Source organism: Pecten maximus, chromosome 16, assembly GCF_902652985.1.
Source record: "Pecten maximus chromosome 16, xPecMax1.1, whole genome shotgun sequence".
Classification (NCBI taxonomy): Eukaryota; Metazoa; Mollusca; class Bivalvia; order Pectinida; family Pectinidae; genus Pecten; species Pecten maximus.
Genome location: NC_047030.1, coordinates 6,703,048 through 6,721,865, shown reverse-complemented (window position 1 = coordinate 6,721,865; position 18,818 = coordinate 6,703,048). Strand labels below are relative to the sequence as shown.

Sequence of the window (18,818 nt, the reverse complement as noted above, 5' to 3'; positions counted from 1 at the left end):
TGGCTTACATCTTGATATATATATAGATGTGATCTTCCTCATGTTGTTTCGACAAAATATCTAGGTTTTGCCCCTTTCTGGCGCCTATCTTTGATTTTGGTGGAAAACTTGTTATCCCTATTACTTAGTAGATCTTTCTCAAATTTCATCTGTAGTGCCCCTTGGTGTCTAGTGTTCTTTGAAATTTTGGTTTGCCGTGGTAACTGGTCATTATAAACAGGTTTTCAGAAAAAGGGTCCAAAACTCTAGTCATATGACCAATTTTATTCAGCCTTGGTCAAATGATGTAACTCGACATAGTGGGGTATTTCCAAAACCATTACAATGGCAATGTAATCTTCGCTTCTGATTGACCAAAATTTAGATTTTGACCAAATTTGTTAAACAGAGGTACCGTATTCGGAATGCTGAACATCACTATCTAGGTTTTGTTGCCATGAAAACCATGCTGAAGCACAAAGTGGCTTTGATTGGTCAAAATTTAATTATGGGCTTATTCTGATCAGATATGCAGGGATATTGGGGGATCACTCCGACGCCAAACATCTCTAGAATTTGTTGCCATGCTGAAACAAATAGTGGCCTCTAATTGGTTGAAGTTTAGATAATGACCAATTTCAACTAAATTGATAAATATATATATAGGTGAAAGGATACCAAATAAATATTGGCCCTCAATTGGTAAAGGAGATTTGGCACAACATGGGAATGAATGGTACTTCATTGTCGAGGGAAATTCATGGTTACACATAAAATTTTGAATTTACTGGGACTGAAACTAAAACAGCTTCTGTGGGGTAATAGTTATCCTAAAGATGATGGGTCTAGCGGGGTATTAGTTATCCTAAAGATGATGGGTCTAGCGGGGTATTAGGTATCCTAAAGATGATGGGTCTAGCGGGGTATTAGTTATCCTAAAGATGACGGGTCTAGTTTGGATTTTGTGACATATTGTGTTATATTTTAGTGTCAAAGTTGCAGAACTTTGCAGGTTCTAAAAAAGAGAGGTAATCTGGTAATCACATACCTGTCTTCATCCTTAGCTCCTTGTTATGAAGACTTTGATCAATATCTACCCGTTATAAGTTCACTTTCCGTGGTGCAGATTAAGAAATATAGTCACCAATTTGGGGAACTTGTTCTTTGTGATAGACTTCAAACATTTATCTCTTTTGTTTCACCTCATGTGCTGTGACCACAGCTGTCGACATTTTAACAATACAAACCATTCATATCCTGTGATGTGAAATTTAAAGTAGGGAGAGTATGTACTGTACAAGTTACAAAGTTTACCAGCAAAGACCAAAACTTCATCATATACAACAACAAGATCAACAGAGAAAGAATTTTTATTTAACTTGGGTTATAAAGGTATGTAAAGAACATAACAAATAATGAGTTGGTGGACTATGATCTTATTAAACATTCCTTCAAATAATATGCCCACCAACATCAGCCAATGCAAGAAAGAGAAGCAGGCTTTGGATTATTTTCTTCAATATGTATTTGAAAATTTTAATGCTTATCAATTTATTGGTGAAAAATTTTGGATTCAAGACACAAATATAAAACATTAGTATTTTTTAAATATAACTTGATAACTCTCAAAGTGGCAGATATCTACATAACATATTTATCAACCTGGTAATTAAGCCCACGTCCACAAATGAACATTACTTTCATTTTTGTAGCATCATCAATTTTGAAATAGTAAGGTATTTTAGAGTGATTTCTCCAAACTTTAATACTAAACTTTTTATAACAGGGGAAGGGCTTATTAGATGATAGATAATATATGTAGATATTCTTGCAGACTTCGATGGTGACTACAAATACAAAAGTGTCAATAAATTAATTAAATCAAGAATCCTCACTGGTCACAAATGTTCCGATTTAGGTATAATAGTAAATCTTGTCACCAGTAAAAGCTGCTGAGAGAAGGTAACAGACTACCAGACACCCATTTTGTCAACGTTCCTCGACTTCTTATGGAAATCTTTAAATTACCTGGTAAGGAATATTGATGAAATTGGGGTTCGGTAAAAGTAAATTCCAGTCCTGCTGGCCAGTAATGAATGATAAATGGTTTATATTACAGAGTAATGCATATCACAATTATAATTAGTTAAATCCTGGGTATTTTCTTAAATCTACAAAAATACACAATGTCATCTACAGGTATATGGTGAAAATGAGCTATAAAGTTAAACACAAGTTATAATAAAAACTTTTTTGAATACATGTGGTAGGAATGCAGAATTGAACAATTTAACAGAATACAAACCCACAACAATTCATATATATATATATGTTGGTATTAATCAAGATATTTCCTTTGTGTAATGGCATATTAAAGTGTAAATATTTCAAGTACAATACTTGAAGCCCCAGAATAACGAAAACATCTGGTAGACACAAATCTAATTAAATCTTTCAAATAAACATGTAACAGTTCAGCTGGAATATGATACAATTTTAATGTTGAGGGTAAGACTTGACAATTTTGTATGGATATTATTTGAAAAGATGTATATGCCTTAACAGAAACAATAATTGCAAACTGTTTATGAACTTTCAAAGCATTCGTTCAACCTTAAACTAATCGACAATGTGAGAAATTGTCAAGACATATTTTCACAATCCGACAACACTTTACAAAAAAAATGTTCCAGAGAAGCAGTATTCATATAATCTGTGTATAACAATCCTTCATACAAAATATACATACACAGGTATTCAAGGAGTTAACCCAAATTCATAAAATGGGTTGTTTTCATTAATAAATATCAATTTTAAACAATGAAATGGACGGCTTATATCATGATGATTTTATTTTGATATGATTTAGATATATATACATATCTCTGGTTATCGATCAACGAAAAACCATATTACACACAATATATGACAGCTGATCAACAGCAATAAGGTACAAATATATACAAATTAAATCTTACACATGCAATATTTTGTCAATATTGTGTATTCTTGCGTAAAGTTTAATACACTTTCAAGGTGTCAGTAGGACTTTTCTGGGCACTTTAAACACCTAGAAATGTTGGATCCAATTACAAATTGACAAATGTTAGCAAAAATGCAATTATGTAAATATACAGTGTCGTTAAAATCATACTGAGTAACAGTCAGAAGATTTTCCTGTAAAATGGTCATCTATCGGTCAACGATAGGTATAATTGTCCATCTGAACTGTATCAATTGTTAATAAATCTAATACTCATCTACTAAGTCTATTTGTACTTTACCAGTCAATCACGTTTTGACTGGTTCCACCTGGCTAATGGAAAGCACCCTCTCATGAAATGGACCAATCAGATATGCCAGAGACATGTGCAACACTTCACTGGTTCATAGCAGACTCCCTGCCTTGTGAACGACGGTCAACCATGCTATTCCGCTTCACCGTGTTGATAATCCAGAATGGTATCATGATCAAAAAAAATACTGTAAGTAGAACGAGACAAATCTTCAAATACATTGAATATAAATGACAATATTACACAGTATTATTTTAAGCCGTTACAATTGGCCTTGGATCATCATCTACCATTTTCTGTGGTTGATCACTTAGCCACACTAGTTTCCAAAATCCTTAGTTCTACCAGTCAACAATGCTGGCTCCTTAAGACTTTTGACTGTTAAACAAGCATACTGGGTATTGCTAAAGCAATACATGTCCTCTACCACTCCTTACTACAATAGTAACTGACCTTTTCCCCAAAATCCCCGATATATAATGGTTCTTTATCTTTGAGTGAAGTTTGATCCAAATCCCCCAAGGAATCCAGCAACTAGAATGCTGACAAGGATTTTCTAAAAATAGCAACAATGACCTTGACCCTACAACCCTGAAACTCAATTTTGTCCAGAGATATTATTGTCCTTTGCATTCATGTGATGATTGAGTTTGATTATAATCCCTCAAGGATAAAGTCGATAAAGTCGCTAGAGTGCTGACGAGGATTTTCTAAAAATAGTAACTGACCTTGACCCTGACCCTACAGCCCTGAATTGAACTCATCAGAAATATTACGTCATTTGTATTTGTGTTAAGTTTGATCAAAATTCCTCAAGGAATCAAGGAATGAAGGAATGAAGCAGCTATAATGCTGATAAACATTGTTGTTTTGTACAAGATGGAGAGAGGAAAACCAATCCTCGTATCTAAAAGAAATCATACAATCACTTGGTTTTATTAATCCCTTGAATAAAATATTCTTGTAAAATTGTGGTGTAAGAATGTACTTTATGATAAATTTAAGTGAAATACATATATGATTGTATCTACATTTAACATTCATGAGGGACTGTAAACAGTTACTAAATTAAACCTAAATCTCTTGTATATTTAACTTGATACACCTGCAGTGAATAGTACACAGTATATAGCAAATGATTAAAAAATAACTTACTGAGGGAAGCACAGGTGACCCAAGCAATGGCCAGAGACATGTAGTATAGCTCTTCTGTTGTAGATTGCTGAAAGTTACAAAACATCAGAAAATGATGGAGTTACTTTAACCAAGATAAAAGACACATTCAAGCTTGCCTCCAAGACTTAAATTGATATCAATTAAATGTAAAACAGATGTACATGATGATTACTGGGGAAGCTGGAGACACAGTAAAGTCTGGGAGTTATCGGATATCCCCATTTTGACCAGCTCCGTAACAACCATAGGGCTGTTTTAAATGATGTAATCCGTTTTTGCATGCCTACATAAAATGATTTTAAAGATTAACTGTCCCTTTGTAGCAAAGAGGGAATATCGTTAGATTGTTTAATGTTCAGAGACTTGAACCAAGTGTCTCCAATGCAAGTATGAATTTCTTCACTATGAGGAGTAATAATGTTAGTTTATAGTTGATCATATTGAAAAAATATGAACGTGCACCTCATGGAATAAATTTTGGCTAGTCATTTTTTTCACGTTCAAGAAACTTACAAGTAAACATCCAGTTAGCTGGTCACACAGAAAATATATTAAGTGCTTCAATAAAAGGTATTATAAAATACTTATAAGGAGATACATACACAGTTGCCTGCCTTAGAAGTATAAACAACTGCTACCAATCCTTCCACAAAACACATGATCCCGAATATGTGAAACACAATTTTCAACTCCCGAGGGACTGGAATCATCAGCATAAAGAGGAAGGTGAAACCTGCAAACCAACAAAAAGCATTCAGTTCCCTAACAGTCATGCAGTTCGCTAACAGTCATTCAGTTGATTGGAAGTATTGGAGCACTTTTTCACAATTTTCCATATGCATTTTTTTATTCAAACTGTTAGAATTAAATCCACAAACTGCATTTAACAAAAATAAAATTTCCTGGATTCTTTTCTACAACCACATGGAACATGATCAGCAGCCTCTTATGTAATAAGAGTACCTTGGAGAGCCATGGAAAAGGCATTGCAACTAGCCTTTACATGAAATACCTACCAATGGTTATAAATGAGAAGATGATGGAGACAATGAGAAGTTGAAGAAGGGGTTGCTCACACCAACGAGATGTAGTGGGTAGTAGTAGAACATATATCTGGGGTACCAACAGGGTCAGCGTTAGCACCATCATCACGACAAATCTAGAAATAATCAACAATGGGTAACAAGTTGTACATCACAAAAAGCCTAAAAATTAACATTGATCAGTTACATGCCAAATGCTTTTTGAAAATATGGAATTATTGTACCTGCAATTACAAGCATTCTTGGTTTACCAAGTAACAAATTAATTGACTTGTTAGATTTAAGGAACATGAAATCAACAAAATGCTTATCACTGAACATGACATTGTTAAATGTTCTATTTCATCTGATAATTTTTAAATTATATATATCTTAAAAGGGACTTGAATGTAACAGAGAGACTATGATACATTAAAATTATTTCAATTCCTTTGCTTGGGATCGAACTGCAGACCACTGGCTTACGTATCTTTTGCTGAACCGATCAAGCAAAAGGTCAGTTTTCTCTTGCAGAAAGTTATACATTAATTGCGAGTTGCGACTAGATATTATTAAGCAGAGTTACCCGGAAAGACTTACATTTTGACCCGATTGTTTTGAGGAAACCATCGTATGAGGTGATAAGAGTTGTGAGCCCAACAGTATTGCCACATCATGAGGCAGCAGTAAAATCTCCCTTAGACTATAAATAGATATAATATTTTAACGGTCATAACATGGTGTACACAATACAAAATCTTTACATATAAAACTTAATTATAGATAGATTGTGGAAAACCATTGGCTTGCGTATAATACGCAAACTTGCCAAACTTACAGAAAATGCAAACGATTTTTCCGCTTGATTAACATCAAGTTTCTAAATAGCTAACGCTTTCAGTAAACACCTTTTAGTAAAGTATCATTACCAATACCATGTCGTAAATAAATGCGACTTTAAATAATTAATTGTAAAATTAACCGTTTAAGCAATTTTGGCTATTTTATGTAACAAATCCAAACGCCAACTGACGTATAATAGGTGAATTTGTACGCAAAAGGTGGCTTCCCTGATAAATACTGAAGGAATAATATAGTTATATATTCTTACTGGTTTGTAATACAGAACTTTCCTTCATTTCCGCTTCCACTTTTTCTAATATGTGTCACTTTATTATGAGGCAGACTGGAGATCGTAAATACGTGCCTCTACTTATACATTACATGTATGATCTTATGGCCTCGTTTAAACTTCATTTAGATAAGATATTCTTACCAAAAATGTCTAGAAACTGCGGGTTGGCAAGCACTTGTTTACTTCCAAAATGTCCGACACCGGAACTTAATTGTCCAAGAACGATAACTCTGTTGACAAATCTACACATCGCTGAAAAGCCTGGTTAGCTTCATCGCGCGTTATAGTTTCTATTTTTGTGTGTTTTGTATCTATGTAACGTTGACGTAAATGACATGTAAAGTAGGAGGTGTTGATGAACTTATATATATATGTATATATCACAATAAAAATAAAATCAAAGATAATTGTAAATTTGCCAACAAGGAATTACAAAATCATAGACTTAAGTTCCGACAATCGTCCAAATATTGTTTATGGTATCTTTTTAATAGATCTCTCCAGAAGCAAACCAAAACCGAGAAAATATTCAACTACCGGAAAGCTAGCAGGTTCAACAACAACAATCATATCACAAGAAAAACTGACAAAAAATGTAATAACACCTCAATTTAATTTAAATCAGTTTTATTGCTAACAATACACAAAAGGTTGGACGCAAGTTATCTCAACTTAGCAATGTCCTCTCCGTAATACAATTATACATATGGAAAACTTACCAATGTCCTCTCCGTAATACAATTATACATATGGAAAACTTACCAATGTCCTCTCCGTAATACAATTATACATATGGAAAACTTACCAATGTCCTCTCCGTAATACAATTATACATATGGAAAACTTACCAATGTGAAAACTTACTAATGTCCTCTCCGTAATACAATTATACATATGGAAAACTTACCAATGTCCTCTCTGTAATACAATTATACATATGGAAAACTTACCAATAGCCTCTCCGTAATACAATTATACATATGGAAAACTTAGCAATGTCCTCTCCGTAATACAATTATACATATGGAAAACTTAGCAATGGCCTCTCCGTAATACAATTATACATATGGAAAACTTATCAATGTCCTCTCCGTAATACAATTATACATATGGAAAACTTATCAATGTCCTCTCCGTAATACAATTATACATATATATGGAAAACGTATCAATGGCCTCTCCGTAATACAATTATACATATGGAAAACTTACCAATAGCCTCTCCGTAATACAATTATACATATGGAAAACTTAGCAATGGCCTTAAACAGCAGGAAAGGAAAGGGGAAGAGAGAGAGAAAGAAAGATTCTTGTATTAAATGAGAATACATTGTAAAGATAACCGGCAGGCAGATGACACTATGAATACTAAACATGTATATTGAATTGTACACGTACTTATATAAATATTTCGCTATCAACAATAAAGATTTGAACTTGTTTACAAATAGCTTCGTTTGATTTTATATCTAAGGAATTATCATTATACATTAGGCTTTCGTATGTAATATTACTATACCATGATAGATGTTTAAGCATTGTATTTTTTTTGTACATTATATAATTGGCAATGAGAAATAAAATGATTTACGGCCATTTATATTATGTGCACATCGACGGGACGGACTGTCAATTAGGTTGCACATCAATTAGTGACATGATCAACTTATTCAATTAGAATTAAATGTTCATTAGATTGAAGATCAGATCCCAAATCCATTGACCTAAACGATCGGAACACAGAAACCTAACTGAGAAGAAAATTAAACAAATACCAAAAAAAATGTATGAACGCAAAATGTATGTACACATAAGAAAACGAGATGAGAAAAAAACGTATAAATTACTAACTCTGAAAAGAAAAAGTATTGAACTACAAATTCCTACTTGCAATATTTTGAAAATCTAACTTTGACTATTGATGAAATCCAGATTGGCACGACGAAAAAGGCCCCAAAAACCTATACAGCTATACGAAACAAAAACAAAAACAAAAACAAAAAACAAAAACGGAAGGCTCAAATGCCACTTCTTAGAGGTGACAACACAATTAAACATCCTGAATAAACAGTTCCAAAAAGCATTTACTGCCCAGGTGATTCCATCATACCTAACAAAGCACCAGCCCACACCCTATAACTTAAAATATCACCATGACGACCAATGGTATCCCCATTGACAAAGCTGCTGGTACACAAAACATTCATGGGAGAAAAATGGAATCTACAGAAAAATTTGTACCAATCCTTCCTCTAATATTTCAAAAATCCTTAGACTCTGGCTCTGTCCCGTGACTGGAACCACGCGAGTGTATGTCCCGTCTACTACAAGTGCAATCAATAATTGCGAAGCTTACCGGCAGCAGCAATCACACTATGCACTCATTTTTTATGTATGTATAACTATGTCATTCTAAAATTGTAAGTCGCATAACATCACTCCTAGACCTCTAATGGATGTATTAACCAAATTAGAAGGTCATAACCTCTAATGGTAGTAACCAAATTAGAAGGTTGTGAGATGTATACTTTTGGACTTACAAGCTTTCCAAAAACTGATCCCAAAAACTTTAAAGTGGGTTGGGACGCGGACGCGGATGCCTGGGGGTACAACATGGAAATGGACATAATTCCATTGAATTATAACTAAACGTTAAATGTACATTGTGATTAAGAATCACATCTGATCTGTTCCATTTGACTCATTCTGAGTAGCATATCTTATTTCACATCACTTAGGCGCGGAAGTAGATTTCAGCTGATTTCTTTAGTAGGTACGCACAGTCTTTGGAAAACTCTCCATCACTGTTAAATTCAAAGTCTGAGATTTTCCCTTTGAATATTGTCTGAAGCAGGACTCTTCTGACAGGTTAGAGATTATCAGATAAGGCTCCACGCCATAATAATCTTTTACACAATTTTTAAAAGTCACAAAAGCAAAACTGTGGTGACAATTTGACAATTTGTGAATTTCAAAACCTAATTGCACATTTGCACATCACGGTGTATCATCATAGAAAGCAGGAAAGTCTCAGAGAGTTGAACTTTGAACTTTGGACATTTTTGAATTCCTATTTCACTTTTGCATGCCACAGAATATCTTAGGAAAACTTGTCCTTCTTTAAGGACTTTGTGTGATGTAACATTTAAAAATAAAATATTCCTGGTTCTCTTTTTCCTTTGGTTTGTAATCGTCGTTGTCTTCGTCATCGTCTTGTCATCATCATCATCGTTGTCGTCATCACCATCATCGTTGTCGTCATCACCATCATCATCATCATCATCATCATCATTTTCTAATATACTATTATCATCATCATTCCTGTGACCTTGACCTTCCACATTCAGGCCTAGTGAGAAACCCTAAGCAAGCCCTTTTTTGTGAGTTCACTAGAAAAGCCAAGTGCAATTGGGCCTACTTATCTGAAGATTTTGTTTACAAACTGATCTCTTATTGATAGTAACAGGGAGAGCGACCTTGACGGATGCTGACCCTGATATTTCACGTCTGTGTCTGAAAAGCTACCTCACAACAATCACTTTCTCTGATGAAACACTCGATAATGTCTGTGTGAAAATAGCCAAAAAGAAATCAAGATATTGTGCATAGAATGACTTTCCATTTATATTAAGTGAATTTGATCTTTCACCACCATACTTGAAAAGCTTTCCCAAGAAAGCGTGCTTTTTAAGAAAGCATCGGAAAATGTCTGAGTGCAATTGGCCCTACAGAACTCAATTGTACATAAACTGATTTTCTATTTATAGTAACAGTAACTTCATCCTCCAGCACTGAAGAGCACCGAAAGCTGTAATAGGAAGAAGTCATGAAAAATACACTGCCTATGCTAGGCTTAGAACTAGCGACCTTCCACTTTCAAGGCAAACATCCTATCACTAGACTTCACGGAAATTCCCGAGCTAATAATGATCTTTCTCAATCTTTACTCTCCACTTTGTATAGCCCAACTTTAACCAAGTCGAGTATAAATACATAACAAAAACAATTAAATGGTATGAAAATGGTTTATTATACAACTGAAATTTATAACAAGGATTTAAAGCTCTACCAATTGTGAAATCTGACCCCCAATTTATTTTTACAGAAATGCCAAAAGAAGAGAGCTTAATTAATTCACCATCCAGTAGAATTCTTATATGATTAAATATTGCATACATTTATAGAAATTTAAATTCCTATGCATTTTATATTCTTAGAGACTTTACATGAAGAAATACAAGTAATATATATAGGTATGAACGAAATAGATGATTCATCTTAAAAATTCTCTCCAATTTCCCAACACACAGGTAATATCATCATTTAGCAAGATAAATGAATTTCTCTCTGTGAGAGAAAAATACTGCTATAAAAATATGTCTCCAGATACAAGTGTAATTCTTATGACCTTGGGGGAAATACATACACAATGACTAGAGTAAGATATTTCAGACAAACATTCTCAGTTATTCAGAGTTTTCATTCCTCTAACACACAGCTAGCACACATAACCATTTCCGCCCCGACACTTTATGTGTATTTACAATGCATTAATGACAATTTCACAATCCTGTCCAAGTCTCACTTGATCCAATTTAATCTTCCAATCACAGGGACTTGGTCAAAATCCCCAGTCTTTACTAATTGTAAACCACATAATAAAGACCATAGGGATTACCTAGGATCTGTATGAAGCCCCTGTGACCGTCATTTGAATACACTCTAATTGACAACACAGGGACTTGACAGAAATTCCCAACCACAGTTCACATATTCAATCGTACATAATACATATATATACATTGTCTATGGGTTGGGAATTGGTGATAAGTCCCTGTATTCAAAGTTGCTATGAGGGAAAACAATTTTCCAAGTTAAAATGTTCAACACTTGTAAATTCACTTTTCCTGTTTTCTGGAGAATCTTTAGAAATCATATTTAAGTCAAAGTATTGCCAAACCTGTCTTTAATGTGTGTATGTTTGATTTGTGACAATCTAACCATTGAACATTTCCTGTACATTGGTTATACACTATAAATACAGATATAATGTTTCAAGTTATTACAGTAAAAATACAATTCAATCATAAAAAAGCAACAGAATATTCTCCAAGATATGCCCATTCACAATTTTTTAGCCTAATTGATAAGTAAAATGAAAAATAAATGACATTAGTGATTCAGAAAAATCATTAATGAATTGATGTCTGTGTAAACAACATCAAAATAAAGAAATATTTCTTGTTTGTAAATAATGTTTACATGTCAGAAAGTATTTAATGGAGTTGAAATGTAACCCTTTCCCCAATATTTGTGTAGTACCGGGTAATTTACAATGATAGATGCAGAGAACACTATACATGAATTTATATCGCATTCTGTGTACCAATGGTCTGGGTAATATCATTAAAACAATGAACTCTTTCTCTATATAACAAAATATTTTACATATTGCAATACTTACAGCTTGGAAGTAATATGATACTGCCTTATAATTATATAAGGCAAATATTGTACATTATTATAACTGATAAACACAAAATAAAACTTGATCTATAATTACTCAACCCCATACTACACTAGGTCAACAATTCTTGATATTCTTTGGGTTACGTTCTCATACCATCCCTGGGATAACATGCTATCTCTGAGATGACACTTACTATATCTGAGAAGACACATTCTATCTGAGATGACACATGCCATCTCTGAGATGACACTTATTATCTCTGAGATGACCCATACCATCTCTGAGATGACCCTTACCATCTCTGAGATGACACATGCCATCTCTGAGATGACCCATACCATCTCTGAGATGACACTTACTACCTCTGAGAAGACACATTCTATCTGAGATGACACATGCTATCTCTGAGATGACCCATACCATCTCTGAGATGACCCATACCATCTCTGAGATGACCCATACCATCTCTGAGATGACCCATACCATCTCTGAGATGACCCTTACCATCTCTGAGATGACACATGCCATCTCTGAGATGACACATGCCATCTCTGAGATGACCCTTACCATCTCTGAGATGACCCTTACTATCTCTGAGATGACACTTACTATATCTGAGATGACACATGCTATATCTGAGATGACACTTACCATCTCTGAGATAACCCTTACCATCTCTGAGATGACACTTACTATCTCTGAGATGACCCTTACCATCTCTGAGATGACACTTACCATCTCTGAGATGACCCTTACCATATCTGAGATGACCCATTCTATCTGAGATGACACTTACCATCTCGGAGATGACACTTACTATATCTGAGATGACAATATTATCTCTGAGATGACACATTCTATTTGAGAAGACACATGTTATCGCTGAGATAACATGTACAATATCCAAGATAACATACACACTCTCTGAGATACCAGATCGAAAGCAAAGCCCTCAGATTTTGAAAGGTGTTGCAGATCATCATATTTCAAACTGAAACCACTAAAGAAATGTAATTTGTGTTTAACTTTTCTGCTTGTGTCAATTGACCCTATTCTGAAATCAAAGGGTTCCCCTTTCCATAATATTCATTACCTACATCATTTGAATCATCTTTGCTAGCCGATAGTTAAAATCTGCCTACTCCACAAGAGGAGCTGACGGATCATAACACATTGCTGGTGGAGATAATTCGGAATGTCAGGAAAAAATCTAAGGCTATCTAATGCATGAGACAGAGAAATTTCATGTGCTAATCAATCTTTTACTGTTGTGTATCATTTGATCTGTCTGGTGCCTCTACATGACATTTAGCACAAAGTGACTCCATGATCCAACAAGGGAGGTAATTCAAACTGAATTATTCATTAACAATTACCTATATGTCTAGTTCAGATCGTTTTTTATGTAATTTTGATATAATTCTGTACAAGAAAAAGAATTTTAAGTTGATAATAATTTTGGGGTTTTGAGTAATTAACCAGTTATATCCTACAGCTAATATTTACATTGTACATTACACTGGGCTATCCATACTTTGTATAACAAAACAGACATTTGATCAGAACACATCTATAGGCATGTGTCAAAATACAAACAATAATTTGATCGTTTGATCAACAAGTGTAAACAATGCCACATGTTAAATATAAAAGATGAAGTTGAAACATTGTCACTGACAAATATATCAACGATAACAGTTTGGTCAGTCAAATAGGTAACAGGAATGGAAGAATATTGACAAATCAAGGTGGGCTGTTTCAAAACAAGATGGTCATTCATACCACTAAACAGGTAAGTACTTGTAGAACAAAATATTAAGGTTTGTATTTTCGTAACAAAAAAAAAACAAATCCCATCACAGCCATTGTTCATATAATACATCTGCTGTTTTGTCGATAAATAAGCAACATGTCTGCCTGGTATGTTATGTGGAGTTATAATATTAGTTGGTCCACAGTAAAATCCAATCAACATACGACATGATGTCAGAGACTATATAACAGAATGTCCCTGATGACATTTTAAAATTGTTGATTTGGCTGAGGGGTAATTGTTTTGATGGACATTGTAATAGGAGAGGGAAAATTGAACGACCAGACCAAGACTCGAACCCAGGACATCAGAACTCTAAACAGGCACTAATCCTCAAGCTACCAGGCCACTGTGTTCAGTGCCATTCGGTTCTGTTAACTCTTCCTTCCTCCGACCTCATATCACCTTTCTAGAGTATATTAGTTGTGTGTCATTATGTAATAAGAGAGTGGAAATTTAACAGCAGGACTGGAACTCAAACCTGGAATCCCAAATTCACAATACTCTCACCATTTGAGCTACCCGGCCACTGTCATTTCAGCCCAGTCCAGTTCTGCTACAAATTTTCAGGTAAAAATTAAAGGCCTTTAGGAGTTGTTTGAATTTCATGTCCAACAAAACAGCTGTTCCCCTAAGCCAAACTCAACAACTTGCTATATAAACACTTAATTTCAGTATGATATTAAAACATGAAATTATGTGAAGAAAACTGCATATAAAAAGTATACCCCCGGTAAGCATGTTTTCGATATATGAACCGAAACCATTTATTAGAGATATTATTAAGTAGAGAACTAACATGGCCCATACAGTCTACCAAAAACACTGTGATTATATACACATATACATAACAATATCTACTGACGAATCTACAAATACCATATTCAGCCTGGTATATGCACTGTGCTTCACCCATTCGAACACACACGTAACAAAACCATTAATTTATTCCTCTGGAAGTCATTGATGGAAGACTGAACTCTGTATTGACATATACATCAGTAAGTTAGCAATATTTTACAGACTACAAGTAAGTACACCAATCCTTTTTCCTAGAAAAATTAGTTAGAGCTGTTCCAGTAAATATTTATCCTAAGGGAGGATGCAAGAAATGAAGAAATTCTATGCATGAAGAGCACTTGAGAAAATGCAGCTTATTATAATGTTAGCGCTTGAGTTAAATCACTTCTATGGGAGTTTGACAAACCTGGAGTCCCCGCGTTGGGTAAATATTTTACTGGAATAGCCCTAGTTAACTACTGGTTTATTACCTACATGACTCTGCCTATTGCTAGGTTTCATCTCCACAACTATAGTCAGTGTTCTGTTGGTGATTTTCCCTACCAAAAAATGCAGGGTAGCACTCATAGAGGCCATTGCATTAATTTGGTTGAATATGACTTCTAATTTGAATCAAAACTGTATCAGCTTCAGTTGTATCTAGTCACGAGAATTAACAACTGGTCTGATACCAATGCAACATATTTTTTTTAGATATTTTGCCACAATCAAAACATTTTATGTGCAATGCGAAAACTGATGGGAAAATTTGTGAAAATTTATGGCCTTATCATCAAACATCACCCAACACGACTTGCTTTTGTGTCCATCATAGTATCACATCTATCTTCAGGCTTCACATGTACCCAATAAGTACATCTGTATTAACATTTTGACATGTGCCCTTTTAATACACACAACATCACAGGGACATGGCACAAATTTCTAACTCACGATCAATATACCAGTAAAACATATGTATATGGACTGGAAATTCGTGCCAAGTCCCTGTGCATAGTGACATTGTAAAAATGACCCCTGAACCACTGTATAAGTAATACAAAAATAATCATTTGTATCATACTGAACCTATAAAAGGAGAAAATAAAAGAGGCTAATTGTCAATATTTTTAGTAGGTATTTAACCCTGAATTGATATAAAATATGTAGGATATATACATTGTAGTTGCATATACAGCAAATGATCCCTGGTAGAAATATGCTTTAAAATTTATCAAGCTTTGAAGAAATATTTATAACATACATATCACAAAACAATCATATATAAGTGGTGTTTTACAGCCTCACAAGGACTCGAGATCAATTCCTAACCTATAGTCCATATATATCACATAAATACATGTACAGTGTATACATGTATCACATGGACTGTGGGTTATAAATTGGTGCAGAGTCCCTGTGCACTGATTCTAGCCCAATATATATATATTACATATACATCTATATCAACATCAAGTTTCTTCTAAAGTGACACCAATTGATTTTCATAATTCAATATTGATTCCTATAATAATTATAATATAATATATTATAATAAGAGTTCAAGTTATAAAATCATAGAAATTGATTTGGAAAATTTGAGTTTTATAGTAAAATTTCTTTCCAATGGTTTTTCAATTAAGCAGACTACTTGGGATCCTGTACAATATGTACATATCTGTTTTATTAGTGATATTTCTGTTAATATGTCTGTACAATATGTACATATGTTTTATTAGTGATAGTTCTGTTAATATGTCTGCCTATATTTATTATCAGGACAGAGAATATTATACAATAAAGATTTAGTCTATACAGATATAAACACCACTCAATTCTCAACATAAATGGGAGACAAACTGCAGCTTACAAAAAAAAAAAAAAAAAAACCACCCACAACATATTTCATAAAAATCTGTAGAATTCTAGCACCAGGATAGAGTTTGACACTGATTTTGTCATAGTTATATAAATCTTCAGAGAAAAGAACTTAAATGATAGTTTCTATCATGAACATGTCAAGCACTATCACCACCAATTAGATATAACAAATGCCAACAAATGTTTCAAGCAAATATACAATACCATATGATACAAAAAAACAATCGGCAGACTTAACAATGGACGAAATATTTTGCATAATCGTTGTTTTTTAGATAAGTTCTATATTAACAGATATCGAGCATCTCACATAATATCAAGGCATTTCATTGCAATTTTTATATAAAAATAAATGCATACAAAGTGACAGAAAATCTCAGTTGTATCTCAACAATTCAATCTCAAGTTATAAAGATCTCTTTCTCCATATATATATATTTTTCATTATGTACACACAGGGAATAAATTTATAATATAAAGTTATCTCCCCTTATCAAAATATTGTGTTGCTTATCAATTTTAGGATATAATTGAGGTGTATCTTTTTCAGATTAACTATTTTTGTCACATGATGATGGAGAGTTGGTCATTATTCCAACCAGCAGTTACCCCCCTTGTTCCCATTTCATATCATGTTATCTCCCCTGGCACAGAATGGTCAAGTGAAAAAATGTTATGGGCCATTTGACCTAATCAGGGCCTCATAAATAAGAAAATTTGGTCGGGTCTGTTGATAATACTTCACAATGCCTTAGCTACAATTTCAATAGTCGACTTCTATATTGACAAAGTACAGTTTGAAACTGCTTTAATACTCAATCATTTTAGGTTAAACATCAGCAAGACTGTCACATATGACTAAATTTGGCCCCTATTCTTTGATAAAGGGAGCTTATAACCATGTAGACCTATCATCTAATGCAACATGTAAAATTTATCAAGCTGTTTCCTAATTCTATCTAGTACATCATAACAGATTAAATAATTTGTAAAGCATATATAAATTATTGCTGTATGATATTTGTTAGACATGCTAACCTTGTTATCTCATACACTGATAACTTGAAGACTCAACTTAAAGTAAACATTCTATATAACATATAATCCGTTACCTTGGTTACCTCAAGATATCTCGAAAAATTTTCATGACCTAATGGACTTCTAGATCAGGAGGACCAACTGTAGTTAGTATATATATCAAGTGTCTCCTTCACATCTCAGTTTGATGACTTAAAGAACACTCCCTAAAAATATTGTGTTGTAGGAAAGTAAGAGTGAATTTACAAGTTTCCATTGTTTAAGTACTGGGTAAAACTATACATGTTTCTACAACTTATAAATCGCTAATTTCATAGTCATAGTAACATAGTAAGAATAACTAGAGCTCTATATATAGTTCTATGATAACTGAAGTTTATTATCATTTTCACATATTTTTGTTTTTGTTTTTGTTTTTTGTTTTTTCTTCCTCTTCTTCGTATTCCAGAATATAGACAGAGAAAATGTGAAAAATAGGGGAGGGGTTTTATACTGAGTAAAATAATATGGCAGTAACAGGATATTCACGAGACCTGTTTGTTATCACAGAGGATTCATACATAACATATTTGTAACTAGCAAGTCTCAATTCATAAAAATAACAATTCTAAAGCCTTGCCTGTGGACAAATCGTCAGCCAGACTAAAGGTTCACTAATACCCCTGACCTAATACTATTAGAGTTCCAAACTCCAAAATCATGTGACACTGATTTTTTTTTACTTTTACTGCCTTTTGTAGTGACATAGTATTTTCATTACAGAGTTACACTTCCGACAGATTAAAGGTGTGTAGTTCTGTTCCTTCAGAGAGTTGTGGGTTGGTAGTGTTGACCAAGGTATAGTCTTGGTTGATGGAAGGCACAACCTTGAGATCCTGAGGATCAATATCCTCCACTTCGCTGTCCTCCTCCTCCTCGTCTGTCTGACCGTTCGCCTGGGCATCAATACGTCCTTGGATGGCTTTCCGTAACTAAGGAGGAAAATAGAACCCAATGTCAGTGTATCAATAACAGAGGCCTGATGGGCCTGTATCACTCAACTGTTCTGAAGATTTTGCAGTGAAGATTTTCTTGCAGGATTTGATTCATGTTATTCTCAAACTTGATTTCAGTTATGAATATGGAACTCAAATTTAAATCCTTTCTTGCCAGCAACTGTTACATGTCTAATGCCATTACCCTTCAATGTAGATATTTGGGAATAAATATTTGTAGAGAAATTTCAAGA

At 33.9% G+C, this 18,818-nt stretch overlaps 2 protein-coding genes across 6 annotated transcripts in view; both read right to left on the bottom strand.

The window, feature by feature from the left end:
* Positions 1–1,333: 1,333 nt before the first annotated feature.
* Positions 1,334–6,820, bottom strand: LOC117345427. The gene is made up of 6 exons (XM_033908510.1): positions 6,750–6,820; positions 6,074–6,176; positions 5,468–5,610; positions 5,054–5,184; positions 4,431–4,497; positions 1,334–3,462 (listed from the first exon to the last, which is right to left on the bottom strand). Exons 2-6 carry the CDS (start codon positions 6,148–6,150, stop codon positions 3,359–3,361), a joined length of 522 nt encoding a protein of 173 aa, XP_033764401.1. The 5' UTR covers positions 6,151–6,176; positions 6,750–6,820; the 3' UTR covers positions 1,334–3,358.
* Positions 6,821–13,911: 7,091 nt separating this feature from the next.
* Positions 13,912–18,818, bottom strand: part of LOC117345426 (chloride channel protein 2-like) — a 57,128-nt gene continuing 52,221 nt past the window's right edge. For all 5 annotated transcript variants that reach the window (XM_033908505.1, XM_033908506.1, XM_033908507.1 and 2 more), the window contains one exon: positions 13,912–18,561. In XM_033908505.1, coding sequence (XP_033764396.1) covers positions 18,355–18,561 — 207 coding nt within the window. In that variant the 3' untranslated portion in view covers positions 13,912–18,354. The remainder of the gene's footprint in view (positions 18,562–18,818) is intronic.